Source organism: Myzus persicae, unplaced genomic scaffold, assembly GCF_001856785.1.
Source record: "Myzus persicae strain clone G006 unplaced genomic scaffold, MPER_G0061.0, whole genome shotgun sequence".
NCBI lineage: Eukaryota > Metazoa > Arthropoda > Insecta > Hemiptera > Aphididae > Myzus > Myzus persicae.
Window position 1 is genome coordinate 238,178 of NW_019103067.1, and position 20,670 is coordinate 258,847.

The window sequence follows — 20,670 nt, forward strand, 5'->3', positions numbered from 1 at the left end:
GCCATTCATTAAATAAAATATAAACTGATAAATTCAGGTACGTATTTAAAAACAGGAAGCAAATCAGCACATCTAAAATATTATAATTGTCCTTCGATATTTTAAAATCTTGATTTTTATATATACTATTATAAATGACTCAATGATTGCGTTCTAGTAATACATTTAGTAGATAATTGATATTATACCTTTTATAAACATTGTAATCAATAAAAACATTGATTATAAAATATTACAATACCTATTAACATTGTTATTATAATATTTATAACCGATGATTAAAAATAAAATTTTAGACAATAATACAATTTTGTACATTTTTTTCAACTGACGTCCGAGTATGAAATACTACGAACGATAGTTATTTCCACGATATTGAATGAAAATACTTGTTCCCGAGACATCCGAGTGCATAAAACATAACAGAAATATGGAGTAAAAAATGATTGCTAGCTAATAGCATGACAAAAAAGTAAGTTTGGATTATTCAACTGACTCATTACGTCACATGCTGACTTACAGAAATGATCAAATAAATCTATAAAAAAAGAATAGTACGTTTTTTAAATAAACTCTATAAAAAGAATTTTTTGTATTTTAAATGAATCGGATACATCTACCAAGTACCAACTTTTTGCTAAACTATTTCCTTTATTTAATAATTTGTTCTAATCAACAAAGCATAAACACTAAACAGTAAACACATAGTCGATAATAATACCCTCGTATAAAAACTGTTCCCAGCGTATTTACACAACAAGCGTATCTCTTATAAATAGATAGGAATAGGACTATAGAATCATAGGAATGCTAATACAATACGTCAATATCGACTTAGTACCTACCTACCTATTTATTACGTAAACACTACCTATAGCGTCCATCTGTCAACAAAAAAAGTTCAGTGGAATAAACTGAATAGGTAGGTTACAGACGTACTGATAAATCTATATTTTTAGTTTTGAATGAAAGCAATTATAGCCAATAAGAATAGAGTTTATAATTAATTGAAATGATAAATGGTATCACACATTGCTGTTTGACAACATTTTATAAATTAGAGTTTATTTTTAATTTACCGGCTAACCTAAATATTATTCAGAATACTAATAATATTATTCAAAACGCCAATATCAGTCTACTGTATTGGCAATCGTCTATGTCAGTTAAACGTAAATGGCATAAACAAATGACGTATTTGGTTGTTTCAAAAAAAATTAATAATAAATAAATGTAATTTTGTAATAGCCGTCAAAACTCAACCTACAAGTAGGCGAGGCACGGCCAAAATATTTGATCATAACGGGGTCGTCGTAGCCCGTAGGTAGAGTTGTTTTCGGGAATGTTTGCGGCGTAGTAGGTAGTACAATATTTATAAAATATAATACAAATAATCACGAGTCCTCCCCCGGAGAGCGTCAGACAGCTGCCGCCCGCAGGGGTGATGCGTCTGCGCGTGGTCAATAATATTACAGTCGATTCTCGGCAACTCGAACATTGATATATCTCGACATTTTTGGTACCTAGGTATCTCAAATATAAAAAAATCTCATAGCCATTACATATTATAATAATGGTTTTTGATTTCTCGAATTATTTTTTCCCCTGAACTTAGAGTTACCGAAATTAGACAATATTATTGTTGTTATTTTTGTATATTATAGTGATCGTCACTTACGTTGAGCACTTATTCTGCAGTGGGCAGTGGACAGTCCTCGATGGCTGCTGTTCAGTGAATATTATGGGTACACAGCTGCAGATTCGTCGCGATATCGTTCGACGGAGTCGGTGGTAACGAAACGACGACTGTCTGCCCCAAAATAGAGAAAAAATAACGACAATTCGCGTAGTCGGGTTGCCCTTAATACGCGGGTTACCTGTAGTAAACACAATAACGCACGTACACACACGAGTACGACCGTAGTACCGCTAACCGATGCCGCGAAATGACTGACGACGATATAATATGCGTGCCACGAGGTCTTCGCCGGAGACTGAACCTGAGCGAGTAGGAATCCGAGCGAACAGGTGTCTTCTCATAACCGTAAAAACCTTCCTTGCCTCCTCGCCCCCACTCAGCCTAACAATCGGCCCAGTATACGCGGCCGCGATTGCTCCTCCTCACCGCTCCCACCCGAGGGCCATTCCGTAGTGTAATCGTAGTCGTCTCGTCGCGTTTGCTTTGCGCATTAAATTATATTATTATTTATTATTATTATTACGGCGGCGGTCTACGTGTATAGTTGGTAAACATATTATCATTATTAAATTTTATACTTTGTATTGCAATATTATAATATAAAAATAAAACACCGAGTCAGATACGTCGTAACACGTAGCTACAACTATACGATGTACCGTGTGCGAGTGGAGAAAAAATAACCGAAATACTAGGATAGTCACTCATATTCATTTTCACGTCTTCGAACACGAGTTGGCCCAAAAATCGTCTCTAAATGACTGGTGAGGAATATGCGCCGAATAGGCACATTGTACCNAAATTAATGAATTGTATATGTATTAATTATGAAATTATGTACCTGTTTTGAACCTTAGGGTAAGAACATTAACTGTTTTGTATGTTGATATTTTTGAACTTTTTCGTAAATTGACTTTTCTATTATTATCATTAATCAAAAAGTATTGATTCTATACATTAAATGTAATTTGTGTAAAATGTGTTAAGAGTATTTTGCTATAATAACTGCTAATATGAAAATTCAGAAATATTTTGTGATCATGTAATTCATTTTAATACGATAACAAAATAAACATCGTTTTTACTTTTTATGGTGCGGTTATGCGATATTTATATGTATACCTGGTAGGTACTAAAAATGTCAGATTTAACTATAAAAAACGCAACGCACCCATTCTATTAATCCCATAACCATCAGTATTGGATCATCTGATTATACATCTATAACCTACCCATCAGCGTGGTTCTCGTATATTCTTAGCATTTATAAATATATCTCGAAATTCCAGTCATTGTCGTCGATGTCTGTAAAATGGTTATTTATATTGCTGTTAACATTTTATTGTGTGTTTTTTACTATTTATCTTATATAATAATAGGTGCGTTCTTCGTATAAATTCGTGTAAATCTGCATTTCGTGTTCTCATATTCATTTTCACGTCTTCGAACACGAGTTGGCCCAAAAATCGTCTCTAAATGACTGGTGAGGAATATGCGCCGAATAGGCACATTGTACTTACTACATTGTACTGTATATTAGAGACAGTAATAATTAATAGCGAATCGGTCGTTATAATATGTGTCATGCGCATAAAAACCAAAACAATAAGCTTAGACATAATTATTAATTAATATAAAGCAAGCCAACTACAACAGTTTGTCTACCCATCACAATATCGTAGAATTTAATACCAACGAATTGTGATTTTTCGGTAGCCGGTTGTAAAATTAGGCTCGTTTATTCATATTGTTCGACAATGTCACCGATAAAGATTGCACGCGAAAACTGACCTACTGACGATATCATAAGTATTAGGCTCGGGCCACACTAAAGGCTCGGGCCACACTATGCGTTTTTGCCGCATGCGTTGACGGCGATTGCGGTGACACCGCAACGCACGTAATGGCCATACTTCACGTTATCACCGCATGGCGCTATATTTTAAAATTATATTTGGTTCATTTTTGCAAACGCATCGACGTAGTAAAGACGATCTTTAATAATGTCGGACAGTATACTGTTAAAAGTGTTGTGTGCAGCTGAAGCAGTTGGAGATTTGGATGAACATACCACATCAGGAAGACAGTTTTGGGTACATCCATTAAACTCTCATCGAGAAAAAAATGACGAATTTTCATATTTTTATGAGAGTATACGTCGTTAACCTGACAAGTTTTTTGAATACTACCGTATGTCTGTTTCATCATTCGACGAGCTACTATGTAAAGTGCGCCCACATATAACTAAACAGATCACCAAATTTCGTAATCCTATAAGTGCTGAAACAAGGCTTACTGTGACCCTGAGGTAAGTAAATTAAAATATAATTAAGTATCTTACAGTATAATCAAATAAAACAAAATTCAATTAACCAAATGTAATTAATTGTACAAAATAAAACGTAATGATGCATAATCTTTATGACGATTTCAAGTTTGAAATTTAACAAAAGAGGTAAATAAAATATATTTTGTATCAATTTGTATTAATTTATTTGAAAATCAACTTCATAATACAATGTAAATAATAGAAATCAAACAATATAAACATAATATTAAAAAAAAAAACAAATTGTACCATCTTGTACTTATATAATTAAAATAAATAGTTGTACCAGAAAAAATTAAAACAATAACAAATTGTACTATCTTGTACTTATATAACTAAAATGAATAGTTGTACCACTTGTAACAAATCACAATTTAAAAAAAATGTATTTAACCATACCTACTAAAATGTAGATGGAGTTGAGGGGACGTTTATAATAACTTGTTCATCTGGGGAATTTTGTGAAGACACAACGCAGGGCTGATATGGTCGCTGAGAGGATACATTCAACTCTGTATCTATAGGACTCTGTATTTGTGAAACATATGATAAGGGCTGATGTTGGGACATAATACCGGGCACATTTGAAGAATAACTATGATTAGTAATGCTATAGTTTGATGTCGATTGAGGTGATCGAGGATATGGTGGATGCGATGTTGAAATATTTTCAAGTAAAGGAGGTCTAGATTTATACTGATTATATGGATTATAAAGTGCTGTACTATGCGGATAAAATGACATATTTTGAAGAGAGTTTTCTGTAGTTTCTGGAATGAAATTAGTGTGTTGTACTGGATGCTGCAGAGAAGTGGTTGGATGAGATTCGTTTTGAAAATATTTAATTGCATAAATACGAAATCCTAATCTTTTATCGTCATTTAGTTTTTTTAATTCAGGAAGCAAAGATAACAAAAAAAACTAATCAGGATAAGCTGTACTATGTTGTTCTTCTACTAAATTTATTAATTTGCTTTGAAATGGAGTCATCTTGGATTTATTTTTTTTGGCGTTCGAATAATTTTGAATAGTGTGAAAAGAACTGGTTGGTTGATCCGGAGTGGGCTGTTCTGGAGAAAAATCGTCTACGTTCAAATTAATGTCATCGCCGGTTTCTTTATCAGTAGAATCATTTAGGAAATTGCCTGATGTACTACAAAATAAAAATAAATTTTAATAAAATTGCAATGTACTTAATTCTGAATTAACTAGTGGGCTGTGGGCATATTATTCACTCTGTATCCTGGTCTCGCTATCTAGAATCTAAATTAACAGCGTAATTAATTTTTACCTTCTTTTTTCAACTGTTGGTTTTAAGAACGAAAGTATATCAGCATAATAGTATTTTTTCCTTTTCGATGCGCCAGACCCACTTGGTATATTTTTTTCTTGGTTTATGTATTTGGTATAATTGTCACGTATGTGACGCCATTTTTTGGTTTGCAAATCTTTAGCTGAAATAATTGTGAATAGGTCTTTAAAATTTGAATTTGATTTTATAATACGCTGGGATTGTTTAAAAAAAAAACGCATTTTCAAAATGTTCTTTGTGATTATGTAAAAGAAATAAAAAATAGAATTTATAACACGCTGAATTTGTTCAAAAATAAAAGTATACCTTATTGTTTTATCAAAATCATGTTTCAAAAAGTTTGGCAAAAAGATAACAAAAAAATAATATGTTTAGCTGCTATTTAATAAAATTAATACACTAATTTGACACGGTTTCTTTATTTAAAAAATTTAATTTAACTAATCCTTATAAGTTATAAGTATATATTNAATCGTACCTGTGAGCCAATCCTCCATGGTCGTCTTTTATTTGTTGATATTTTTTAATATTTTAAAATTATATACTACAATATGCTTTACGCCAATAAATTATACTTTACTCCTTACTATTAATGTTGAATAACCATCATCAATGTATACATTATAAACAAATACCTGCATTGTAGGCAGACTTCAGTAGATTTTAGAAATATATCCGATAGTTGATAATTATTGTTCTTAGTCTCTGGATAAAAATTATTATTCTTAAATAATCGGTACCTTCCTAATCAGTTATGTTTTGAATTTTCAATTTTGTACCTAATCATACCATCACAATGCGTCAATACCAGTTGAACATTTTCTGCCATAATAAAACTGCCCTAATGGTAGGACAGAATAGCCGGTATGTAAACGTAGAATGTAGATAAATCAAAAATATATTTGGATTTATGCATAGGCTGATATCGTTGGAAAGCTTAGGGGAGCTTAGCTCCCCTAGATATTTCAAAAGCCTCCCTCCCCAAGATTAAAACAATTCGAACAATTATTGGATTATTCTAGACCTCTACAAATTCAATCAAATGACCGCTAATGATACTTCAATACTTGAGTTTTCGTTAAAAATTATAAAAATATTAGTTTATAATTAGTAATAAATTCCACAATATTGTACAACTATTTTAGGGCAAACCATCAGGGTTGATTCATATAGGCGCATTGTTTTCATAAAAAAATCTATACTTCTAAAGTTATAGGTCAAATATCACTATTTACTATATTTATATAATTTCACTTTGAACAAAACGCGTTTAATTGAAAATAATGGTTGTTCAATTATATTTCTTAGAACAGTTCTAATTAAATAAAGAAACATGTTTTTATCAACTTATTCAATAGAAATGGATTTCACTTATGTGTTGAAATCCATTTATAATTCTTTTGATCTTAACCTAAGTATAAGCGTATTATAAAATTTTAAATTGTTCTGCTTGGAAGTCAAAATACAAATATTATAGATCAAATAAAATAAATAATATTCCCTGTTTATGAAAATATATAAATTAATGAATTGTATATGTATTAATTATGAAATTATGTACCTGTTTTGAACCTTAGGGTAAGAACATTAACTGTTTTGTATGTTGATATTTTTTAACTTTTTCGTAAATTGACTTTTCTATTATTATCATTAATCAAAAAGAAGTCTTCCCGAATATTTTATAGTTTATTCGTAAAGTATACAAAAAAAGGTGCTTAATTTTTTCAAATTCTAGGGGGGTGCGAGATTTTTGAAAACTATAGATGGAACCTAGAAAAGAAGATGTTAGGAAGCACTTCTATAACCAAAAGGTCAATGCACTTATAAGTTGAAGCAGCAATAAATTATTAGATTTTAGATGGAAATATAAGATCATACATAAAATTGCAGCAAGATTGTTGTATTTGAAAAAAAAATACAGAACTACACTGATATAGAAATGCTTATTATTATTTGAAGTTATTGCATGTCTTTTCTTGAGTCTAAAGTGATTGATTGTCAGCTATGTCCACGATTTTTATTATTCTCGATTAAATAGAACAACTCTGTTTTGCGTATTTTGAACATCATGCATATAGTTGAATAATTTGATTTTTTTAAATCTTATGAATTGTAAATGGTATTTATTTAATGAACGTCTTTAATTATCGATTTATTTGTCGAATTGCCGTATACTTACAATCTAATCTTATCTTGGTTAGACGACCAATATGGTTTCATAATATGCATTACTTTTGTTTTTATTAATACGGCAAGTTTTAGTCGATATAAATTCATTCTTCGTTGGACATTCGTGTTTCAAAATTTTAAAGACCATATCATTATCATAGCAATATTTAATGTAACATAGGAAAAAATCAGGGGGCAAAGCCCCCCACAATTTAGGTTCATTTTAAAAATAGTAGCCCCCCAATATTTGAAATGGATTTCCGCCTATGCAATGTAACTAATACACTAAGTTAGGTTAGTTAGGTTTATTTGTTATAAGTCTTATAAAAAATAATAATAATAGTACATAATTAGAAGTTTCTGTTTCAATTATTAGTTTTTGATTTTTACGTAAAAAAATATTAAATGTTATAAAGAAATAAAAAAAAGTTTTTGCATATTTTTTCGCATATTTTGATAAATAAAATGCATATTTTACAATTCTTTGTTGCATACAAATTCTAACACTAGTTATGATCATACACGGCGACGAATTAACCTGTACACTGTGTACTGTGCAGACTGTAGGTATACTAAACATTGGATAGTATTAAGTATTTATGCAATAAGTTACCTCACACATTTCTGAATCTTAACTCAAACTTGCGCATTTAAATACTCATTTTTTTAACGAGTAGGTAAGTATTTAATATTAAACACGACTCATGTGAATTACTTTCAATCAATACTATAATATTCATAAAATACTAATGCCGTTAATTAGTGTTTACATCAATTAAAATAAGTAGACATTTAAATATGTTCTCCTACATCTTAATTGTATTTTATAGTATCTGTAGGTTAGTAGCCTGTAGGTTGTATTCATACTCGTACCTACTACCTATATTATATTAAACAGATGTGGTTCCGCACTATGTATTCAATAACCGCAGTTTTAATCACGAAATGTAAGATAAGGTAGTTATACACAAATAGACAATAGTTGAGACATCGATATACGAGGTTTATATAATATAAATATTATAAGTAATAAATAATAATATAGACATATAGTTTGTATTAGATATTTATTTTTTATTTGCACAGATATACCACGTAAACCTGTTGAACTAATCAATTTCGTAATATTCTTTAAAATTATAATTGCGAAATGTATAAGATACCTACTAAAAATCATTAAATTATCAAATATAGTTTTATAGTAACGTATCTATCACCTTGGTAGATACCTACTTGCAATTAGTAATTACATTGTCGGCTTGACGCGTGTACAGTTTAACGTATATCAAGTGATATCACTATAAACTATATTGAGCATTTATTAAGCTTGAGTATAATTTTTTATTATACATACATTTTACTATTTTAGTATCTCTTTGATTCAAAGTGGAGAGATTTATTTACTGCTTTTACGTGTGTGTGTTTCTTTTATGTCCGTCATTATCTTTTGGAGTAGTAAAACCTAACCTTTAACTCTGCAGAAGACAGTTGTTGGTGCAAATAGGATTTATAATTATGGGAGGCTGGTTTGAAATTAAAAATTACCAGCTCAAAATAAAAAATGATCAGCAAATAATTTTGTAGGTACTTGAATATTTAAAAATGTATACAATTAATTTAAAAAAGTGATACATGATTCCTCATAAGCTATTTTGCAGCAATCTAAGGATATTGAAAATACTTGCATACAATTTTTTTTGACAGAAATTTGAAGTTGAGAATTTGACAAAATTTGATTTAAGACATTTTGTTCTAACTCAGAAAATTATTAATCACAATTTCGAATTCGTTTTGATTTGAAACTGAGTGAGTAAATAGTGATTTTGACGAATTTTCTCGAAATTCTAACTTCAGACACTCCTAAAAATATTGTTAATTATTTTTTTTTAATATAACTCTAAAACAACTTATGTGGAACTATTAGTATTAAATTTTCAATAGTTCAAAAGGAGTCCAAATATTTTGAAAAATAATTGTGTATGGTATATAGAAAATTCTAAAAGTATAAACATTCTGTAAAAATGCATACATCTACGATCTATTTGGTTGTTGTTTTTTTTCAGTAACACCAACAAAACAAAATCAATTTTGTCAAAAACTAGTTTTTATTATTTTTTTTATTTTTCCCCGATGCTTTTAATAATAACTTGGAATTTCCAATTTTGACCTCTTAAAAGTATCAACTAGATTCACTTTTCTGCCTGAAAAGATGCAGAAGTTGAACATCAAAATTAATGATACATTCACAATATTTTTTTTTTTAGAAAACACATAATTGCAAAATCAATACATTCACGCTTCGCTCAGAATCTTATAAATAAAATAACGTAATGTGTATGTTAGGCTGTTAGCATTAAACATTTGTTATTTATTGGTATGTGCCTATTTACAACTTTTTTTTAGAGGAATATGCAATTTTTAATTTATGTAAGTTTTAGATTTAGGTGGTAAATATAATGTTCACTCGTATCAATAAAATACCTGAATTCTAACCGGTTTCAGTTACTATACCTATATAATTCTCAATTTCTGATTTCGTATTCAAAGCTAAACCATACATATATTGTATAGAACTGCTAGTATTATAAAATGGAGTGCGTACATAATATATACATGTTATACGCGAAGTACATTTGTTTCAATGATTAATCTGATTATGTTAAATAACTGAAATCGACATGACTACGTAATTTGAAATCCCATGGATTCAACGAGAGTAGGTAAGTATTGAAATATTGAATAGCAATATCTTACTGATTTTTATATTGCATATATATATAAAATGTATGTTTACTAAAAACTCCCAATGCGTGAACATTTAATTTTGTTTACTCACTGCAGCGTGTTGAGTGCACAGTGTTATACTTAATATTATGTACTATAATGTGTATAATATATATGTAGTATGTACATACACAATAAACATCCAAATGTATTTTCATTTTTCATTATTTAAAATATTATAGAAGCAATAACCAAGGCGTCCCAAGATTTGGGGCCGTATTTAGGGAGGGGCATGGGGACATTTGCCCCGGGCGGCCAAATATTGATCTATTTAGGGGGGTGGCCGGGCCCCCCGCGGTAACTCGGTGTAGTATTGTAACAATCAATATTTTTGTTTTTGGAAAAAATTTGTGCTATGACTCGAGCCTTGTGAACTTAAAGGTGCAACGATAACGGATAAGTGCTGGCGCCTAGCACAGAATATAATTAATATTATTTAAACATAACCACGGTTGCAGATAGTCAACCATGACTTAATCATAAATAATTATAACTAAAAATGTGTTAAGAAAAATCAAAAAGCGGATTTATTCTTTGGCTGGGGGGGGGGGGCGTAAAATTACGGTCGAACCAGGGCGCAAAAATTGTAAATACGGCCCTGAGTCCATCACTCACCACGCCCCTGGGTTGGTTATGGAAGTACCTAAACCTTACGGTGAGCATGTACACAATATTGCGTCATAATTATTATATGCACGAGACGCAACACTCGTATATATATATATANAAAAAAAAAACATATTAAAACTGTAAACAATTATACGAATATTTTTTTTATATTTTGTCAATTTGTAAAATTATTAAATTTACATATTATTTTAAATTTAAACAATTTGTGAAATGCACTCAATTTTTTTAGGTATTTGTCAACTGGCACTTGCTTTAAATCTTTAAAATTTGATTTCTACATTGGAAAAAGTACAGTTGCCATCATAATTAGAGAAACTTGTCAAGTTATTTGGACTGTTCTTCAACCATCTGAAATGGCTCCACCAAATAAAGAGAAATGGCTCAGTGTCTCAGAACGATTTTATGCTACTACGAATTTCCCTCTATGTTTAGGGAGTATTGATGGAAAACATATTAGATGCAAAAACCCGCAAAATGGTGGTTCATATTTTTTTAATTATAAAAAATATTTTTCCATTATTCTTATGGCAGTGGTAGACGCAAATTTAAGTTTCATTTCTATAGACGTCGGAGCATACGGAAGAGAGGCTGACTCTAATGTGTTTAAAGAGAGTCCGTTTGGAAAAATGTTGTACAATAATCAGTTGGACATACCAGAACCTACACTGTTACCTAACACTTTATCTTCACCTCAGCCGTACGTTTTTGTAGCTGACGAAGCATTTGCGCTACACAAAAATTTATTACGGCCGTATCCAGGACGAGGCCTCACAGACAAACGTCGTATATTAAATTATCGGTTATCGAGGGCTAGAAGAACGGTCGAATGTGCTTTTGGTGTTTTGTCAAATAAATGGAGGGTATTGCACACACCTTTATTAGTTGAGCCTGAATTCGCGGATGATATTGTTAAAGCGTGCTGTATTCTTCACAATTTCGTACGTAAAAGAGACGGGTGCAACTTTGAGGATATGGATACGAGCTTTTTAGTTGAAGATTTACCAGCACGAGGAACAGGTACACGTTCTGAAGGAGTAGAAGTCAGAGATTATTATGCAGATTATTTTATGACACCTGAAGGATCAGTACCATTTCAATATAACCATATATAACTGCAGTATAAATATTATGTAATGATTTTTAGTGTATGCTTTTAGTTGTAGTCCTCATAAGTTTGTCTACTTGTAACAAAAAAATTATTATTTTACTTCTGCTACCCATATTATATGATTTATAACTTAAATATCCTACCTATTTCATCTTGATCTTTGATCGATAGCTCATTCCAATTGGCATGGAGAGCTTCTGCAACTGATCTCCATCCTAATTTTCTTTTTGCACTATCGTGATAGTCGTGCAGTCCCATATTCCACAGGAATGGCCTGGACTCTACTTCCATGATGAGTTTTTCACAGTCAAACATTGTTTTTATTACTTTTTTAAAGTTTAAATGTTAACACAAAACACAAAATGTATCGTTACAGTAGTATGATAATATGAATTATGATAATATGGTAATAAATAATCATAATATTACTATCATTAAATATGCCGGGAATCCCAGTTCAATTCTACTTTTTTTCCACACCGCATAGAGCGATACCGCGCAGTGTGGGCACCTTCATTTAAACACATGTGTTCTGTTTTATTTGCGTTGTGCGGCAACGTTTTTCCACCGCAGCAGGTTGCGGTGTAAATTTGCCGCAACCGGTTAAAACGTCTAGTGTGGACGGTTCTATTAAAAGTAATGTGATCCGTTTATGCTGCGGCAGGAGCGTCATTGCCGCATGCGGCAAAAACGCATAGTGTGGCCCGAGCCTTACATAGGCAATTGTTTACTTTTTCTTTCTTAAATATTTTGTTTCAAATCGTTTGTCTTTGCCTTCTGTCTAGTTATAATCTTTTATTTTTTATTGCTAAATTTTTTTGTATACTTAGAATCTATAAATTCGTGTCATCCATCACCAGAAGCTAAATACTATATTTAAATAAAAATAATATTTTTGAATTCTTCTGTTATAAACTTATATAAGATATAACTGAAAAAACTTAAGACTAAAAAAAAATATAATTATTATTATAGGTTAGTGTCTTTATTTTTTTCAAAAATGAAATGATTCAATTCTGATATCATAAACTGCAACTTTCGCAATAATGTATTTATTGATAAGAAAAATTATATATACAAGTGTCTACTGGCTACTATATATTACATTAATTATTGTATAGTATTACTATAATAATGCAGTAACCACAGTCACACAGAGTGCATGGAAATGTAATGACTGTCGAAGGTCTGTGGGCTGCAGTGTTAATGACTCGAAATTATTTATATATAAGAAAAAAATGTATCATATAACAATATAGGTATTATAATTTCGGTTAGATATTATGACTTATCAAGTATTATATCAAGTATTAATTGTTATAGTTAAAAAAATAACGTTAATAGTTCATATATTATTTTAATTTTTATAATAATATTTAATACAATTTAATAATATTTTAAATATGAAAATAATAAAAATAAAAATATAATTATATAGGTTATAGGTATTACTGTATTAGGTTTGTACCTACCTACTTCTAAATTTTTTATATGTTACAANAAATTACGGTCGAACCAGGGCGCAAAAATTGTAAATACGGCCCTGCCAAGATTCCAACACTTTTTTCTTATATTTTATTTATACAGATTTACAGACCCAAGTTCTCATGGGCGTAACTAAGGAAAAGTAGATTAGTTATCGAAAACATTCATGATACCTAATAGTAATCACTATTCATTATAAATATAGAAATTTAGAATATCATATAAAATACTTGCGAAGCTTATGATTGTATCAGTTATTGCCAAACTATAATATTTAGCACCTGTAGGTACAGCATTAGGTACAGCCTATACAAATTTACATACTTATATAATATAAACATATATTTTAGTTATATTGAACTTTTTCTCTCAAGTTAGGTACCTACTACCTAGATATCTAGATAGCTTACCTTCTAGTTAAATGAAAAATATTAAAAATCTTAAAATTATATTTATAGTCTTACTGTCTTGGGTATAATACTGTATAAAATATATGTGTTACTGTTTTCTACACCTAATTATACTTTGGTGTAGGTACGCAATAAAATAAATTAAAATACACAAAAATAAATAATAATACTAAATTTAATATTTTAATGCATTTATTTTTTTAGGTGCCTACTGTCCAACAATTATTGATGAAATTCTGCAAAAAAATTATTAATATAACAAGATCAAGGAATTCTTGTGGTAGATCAAAGAAAAGAACAATTACAACAAAAGAGCGGTACCCTCTTAGAATATTGAAATGTTATTGTTAAGAAGTTTTAACTAAAATGTAAATCGTATGTTAACATAGAGTAGTAATTTATTATATTGCACTTATAAACAACATTTGCGTCTCATTTTAGTTTTGATCTCATGAATGGACACAAAAACCTAATTTGTTCGTTATATATGTACTGTTATGTAAGAAACAATCTAAAATGGTTATAATATAGTAGTCCACTGTCTATGTCATAAATAATATAAAATAAACATTATTACTATAAAATAACTATTTGTGTAGTAAATGAACAATCATGCGCCTTACTTAAAAATTGAGAACACGAAAAACTCTCAAAAGTTAACCAAATGATAAAGAAAAAAAATTTAGGTATGTATGGAAATATTCTGGAACAGATATATTCATTATCAACGACAAAAAGTGAAAAATCTAGGCCGATTATATTGGACACGACGTTTAGAAATTTAGAATATCTACACTATTGTCTTCACGTTTAATACCGTTGATATGTTCATGACTGGTTTCATTCAATGTTTACAGTATATACAATTATAATATACATATTATATGCTCTTTTTATTTCGGAAAATAATAGAAAAAACTCCCTATAGAATAACCCAATAACGGTGATTACTGACTGTATTATACGTAAGTTGTAATATTGAATACAACATGTAAACCTGTATAAATCCTACATTCGGGGATTTTATAGACCAAACTTGCTCACTCCCAGTATTTCTCTTTAATTGTGTTTTTCAAATCATCATAACCCCTATATCTTAAAAGTTAAATATAATTAATAAAGTTTATAATATGTACTTAAAAATTAAAAACACCAGAATTTGTATAAATATAATTACCTATAGGTTTTTTTTTTATATTAAAGCTATCAATATAAAATATATATGTCTATATATATTATAAGGTATATATTATTTTGATTTTAGATTATTTTTTATTATTCGATGTACCTATAACAAATGTCATTCGGCAATAGGTACAAATTTATATATAGGTATATGGTTGTGAAAACTCAAAGTGTAAATGCCAACACGATTTAAAATGTTATGGAATACAAATGTTGTGCAATATATATACATGCTATTAAACATCAACACAAGTATATTCATAGAAGTAAATAGGGCACTCAATGCATAGGGCTTGCCCAAGGTTTCGAGAACAAAAATAGTGGGAGATTCGTCTTCCACCCACCACACACACACACAATTTTATCTACGAAAATGAAACCATTTTATGAATCAAACCAATTATGAGTTAATTTATTGTTTTATTGTATAAATTTGATAAAAAGGTTTTATACAGTTTTAATATTTATATTATATATTATTAATTATTATCCTTTATAAATAATATAATTTTTGAGTAAATTCTGTTACTAATCGTATAGCTCTTGAACTACTTGACCGATTGAGGTAAACGTTCCACCAATAGATTCCCTAAGTCTTGGAATATGTATGCTTATACTTTAAAAGAGTATTTTTTTTGAGCATAAATTACAGTTAAAAGATTACTAATATAGATACGTGGCTACTTATATATTAGGCCCCTAAAATAGACGATATCCAAACAAAGGAACAAGAAATGTTATCTGACACCTGTTATCGTTTTTTTTAATCATGAACGGCTGTTAAGCTTAGAAATGTTTGATCATCATTTATCGTAGACAAGGGACAACCGAGTCTGAATCTAAGGTTGACGTGAGAAATCCGTAATATTAAAATAATAAGCAAAAATCATTAATGGACGCGCTGTCTAGCGATAAAAGTGAGCGGCAGTTGCGGTAGATTTTTCGCTTGCGTCTCGCAAAGAATAAAAATATAGCGATAGATGGCGCTGTTGTTATCGCCCAAACCAAGGATGTCAGATTATACGAAAATATATTCTATTTTTATTTTTGCATGATCTGTGCCACGGTCTTAGAAGATATATTATAATTATAATATATAATATAATAATCTTTATCTTTTAAGACCATGTCCGTGCCCAGAAAACCAGAGCTATCGTACTTGATTGCCGATTGCCTGTGGAATGTGGATTAGTGGATTCATTGTGGAAGAACCATGGACCTTATATAAGGTATACGATACACTTTGGTATAAGGTCTATGGGAAGGACATTTCAATAATTGTTCATGCATACAGAATTTATTTTAATTTTTATTTAATTTAAAGTGTCTAATTTAGATTTGTACGGATTTTAAATTTATAAATAATTGAGGAAATTCGGAACGTACTGTTTTTTATGGCAAAAACACATAGTTCAATCTACATTTTTTGATCAATCTAATTAGTAGGTATAATTAGATTTTGAAAAACTGATTTGTATTTTTTGTATTTCTTCTTCAGATTCTACCACAGATTTTGAACAACTTTTTTAATGCACAATATGTTAAAAAAGAATGTAACAAGGTTTGTACACACCACACATAGTCGGATATTTAGTTGAATTTGTAAGGGGGCTAGAATAATTCAATAATAATAATGCAATTATACTTTCAAATAGTTTTAATTTTGGGTAGGAAGTGGGGCTATTGACATTTTCTATATAATATCTAAGTACATAATTAAAATCTAAACATCGTAGCGATATGAAGAAATTATTGATCAATTTATGTAGTACTGTAGTAGTTAGTACTTAGTAGATAGTAGCTAGTGAAATAATAAGACTAAAAAGAGATTATAATATTGTATCAAATTGTTGACTTTGTGTTCATGTAATGCGAAAACAAGTAATTTTCATTCCACAATAATTCCCCGAACCACATTATCGCACACCTAAATGAGTAATGACTATTGATTAATGACCATATTTTTCTACGCACACACTGGCACTATACGACGAAAACGGATAATTAAATTTTTATTTTTATTGCCTACACAGATCTCCTTACAAAGGCGTGCTTCAAATCCTTTACAAATAACAGAATAAACATAAGAAACCAAAGAAAAAAAGGCCAAAAATATGTTCAGCTATTGTGTTATGGAAGAGGCTGTTAAAAATACTGGACATTAGATCTCGGTATTCCAAGAAATTTAGTTGTATGCATAGTTCATTATGAGTATAATTATTAGGCACGTATTTTCAGTGAACCATTAATTCCAAATAAAATAATTTTAATCCTTGAACCTTGCACTACAATAGGCGACTATGTATCCTTCAAAACCTATCTTGCCACCAACTAAAATGGATTAAAAATTTACATCAGTTTGGTCAAAATAATTTGTAATATGATATTTTATATATTTTTTGAGGATTTTAAATAAATAAGTGCCACAAGCCAATGAGGATTCAACTATAATAAATTTAAATTATATCATTAAATACAAAAACTGATAAATGAATAACTGATGATTTTTCAATATATTACATGATATTCATATTATAACCCAAATGCAGTGACGCATTGTTGACTTTGGTCTAAAATCAATAGAGGTTTCTCAATTAAAAGATGTAACATACAAGTATTATAATATTTTTTTTTATTTTATTATAAAGTTGTTAATCATAAATGAAAGTGTTGGAATATTAGGATTCTGAAGAAAACAAATAGTAATCAATATGTGATGTAATGTTACATTTGTAAATCATGAATATAACTCTAAACTTATAACATAAGAGTAATAAGTAATAACTTAAGTAGGTGAATATATTTACTTATGTCTATAATATTTTTTAGAATATAATCTAATAATTATCGGTAGGTATAGTGTATACTGTATAGTCAATTTAGTATTAAGTTTGGTAAATATAGGTATAAACACCTATACAAAAACAATATTTGAGCATAATATAATAAAATACATTAGTTAAATTATATACATTTTTTATTTTATAAATTAATTTATAAGTTATTTTCATTTGACATTATAATTAACATTAATGCTATGTATATATATAAAAAAAACAGTTGAGTATATTTTAATATAATTTGTTAAATCATTTTTTGACTCAATATGATACAGAAAATATTAATTATAATAGGTACTACATTTGTACAATTTTAAACAAAACATCATTTTTCTATAAAACATTCTTAATAGATGTTAATATTATAACAGTTATATAAACCATCGATAATTATAATATATTAATATACACAATCATATTATAAAAAAATTAAAAAATTTTAAAGTTGTTTGGTCATAATAAATATAATAATTTTAGTATATAACTTTATGCTCTTTGTGTGGTATTTAGGTTTGGTGATTTTTTTTGCTTGGTATAACTATACAAAAATATTGAACACATAACAAGCATTGTACCTACAACAAACTGAATACTTATTGTAAAATCAAAGAAGTACATTGAGAAAACACATGCTACAATAATTGCTAAAGATGTAGCAAATCCTTTTAATATATTATCAGCATATTTTACAACCATTGCTACAATAAGGCCTCCAGCTGCTTGTAAGCTTATCAAATAGGCTATGTAAAGGTCATAACCAAAAAAAAAGCCATTATCGTTGATTTTGCTCCAGTCTGTAACAAAACACATGATAAAACCTATCGGAACAGAAACAAAACTCAACTGGATATTTCGCATCCATATTGATATTTCAGCTCCTTTCAGTATTTTTTCAAAATAAACCCCAGCAAATCCAGATAAGCAACAAGCGATGAGAGCAGCAACTAATCCGACTATTCGATTTTGATTAGGGTACATTTTTTGAGATTTGTCAGTTGAATTATTCAGCTGAACAAGAATGACTCCTAAAATCAAAATTCCCAATGCAATCCATTGATGTCGCAATAGTTTACGTTTCAGTATCAACACAGAAAACACGGCTGTCGTAAATATTTTAAGTTGATATGTGACTTGATAAGTAGCTGCATCTAAATTTGAAGTTGAGACGTACAGTAAATTGTTTTGTATTAGATACACTAAAGATGGTATACAAACTTTCAGCGTGTCTATCGGTTGTTTAATGATTGTATTATTTAGTATCGATATAAAATGTTTCCATGACAGAGACTCTGTTCGATATACTAGTACCAGACAAACGGAGAGTTTTACCACTTCGGCCATGACAACAGCTGTAGATGATATGAACATGTCTCCAGGCCTGGTCCGCGCATAGCGCATACTGAGCGCAACCATGGCATTCTGAAGGGTTAACGTCACCAAAGTAATCACTTTCAGGGTAGAGTTGCGGCTGTGATTGGTCTGCATAGTTTCTACTTGTATTTCTAGGTCTATTTCTTCTTTTTGTTCGGTCATTAAATTACCACCACATGTACTTGACTTGTAGTAATACTGAGTAGCTTACTGAGGTCCGACTATAGATCTATCTTGATAGAGGACCATTCGCCGAAACACCGATAATCTGGCGGAGGAGAACATACCTAGTCTGGAACAAGAGGAGAATCGGACAAAAATATTTAAAACACAAGCGTCATATCGTCAAAGTCCACGAACTGTGAATGCAAAATTGAAAACTCCACTGTATACGTAAACACAGCCACAGTTCATAAATCGTCATAAACTCGTAAGTCAGTAAGTCACAAGTGGCGCCAGGGTAACAGTAAAATAGTAAATGTGGCAACTAGTAATGGTCGGTTGGCGGTTGCCGACTAAGCGAAAGCGAATGCTTACATAAATGATAATTATTGATAATGCGTATCTTGGTTGTCACCACGTATTTATTTCATCATATTCTTCTATAGTTTTATCTTCAACCGTGGTTTATTATTATTACTCTGTGGTTTACACCATGAACATAGCTGGTATTCACAGAATAGATAATGTAAAATAAACACATTCATTATACTTATTAGCACTCGTTTTTTTTATAACTTTTATACCAGAATTGATATGACGTAATTTGTGTTGAATTGATAATTGTTTGACTACTACTTATTTGTATTTGTATTTTAACATTTTAAATTTTATATTATAATAATGACGTGATTTTTACTAATTTATTTCTTTACATGTGTTACCTATAACTACGATAACAACAAATGATAAGTGATAACAGTGATAATAACCGTGGCGCTATCGTAGCGCTTTTTATTCTCATTAGTGGCGGAATTTGGTTTTTTAAATATGGTCACACTGATTAGCAGCCTGCAACAGCAACTTACTGCAGCCTGCTGTGATATTATTTATTTATTTATCCGTAGAACAATAATATGTTATATATAACTAATCAGCAGCTGTGCCCTGTGGGACTATCACGATTTAAATCGCGGGTACCACAGTGATAATAACCGTGGCGCTATCGTAGCGCTTTTTATTCTCATTAGTGGCGGAATTTGGTTTTTTAAATATGGTCACACTGATTAGCAGCCTGCAACAGCAACTTACTGCAGCCTGCTGTGATATTATTTATTTATTTATCCGTAGAACAATAATATGTTATATATAACTAATCAGCAGCTGTGCCCTGTGGGACTATCACGAT

General features: G+C 30.0%; 2 protein-coding genes and 1 pseudogene across 4 annotated transcripts in view; 1 reads left to right on the plus strand and 2 right to left on the minus strand.

The window, feature by feature from the left end:
- LOC111033704 overlaps positions 1 to 2,007 on the minus strand; it is a 61,057-nt gene extending 59,050 nt beyond the window's left edge. For all 3 annotated transcript variants that reach the window (XR_002604456.1, XM_022314580.1, XM_022314581.1), the window contains exon 1: positions 1,679 to 2,007. The gene's annotated coding sequence lies outside the window, so the exon portion shown is untranslated. The remainder of the gene's footprint in view (positions 1 to 1,678) is intronic.
- A 1,695-nt stretch (positions 2,008 to 3,702) lies between these two features.
- On the plus strand, positions 3,703 to 12,035 carry LOC111033718 (annotated as a pseudogene).
- A 6,306-nt stretch (positions 12,036 to 18,341) lies between these two features.
- Positions 18,342 to 20,182, minus strand: LOC111033708 (UDP-N-acetylglucosamine transporter). Its single transcript, XM_022314591.1, has one exon. It carries the CDS (start codon positions 19,482 to 19,484, stop codon positions 18,438 to 18,440), a length of 1,047 nt encoding a protein of 348 aa, XP_022170283.1. The 5' UTR covers positions 19,485 to 20,182; the 3' UTR covers positions 18,342 to 18,437.
- Between the last annotated feature and the right edge of the window lie 488 nt (positions 20,183 to 20,670).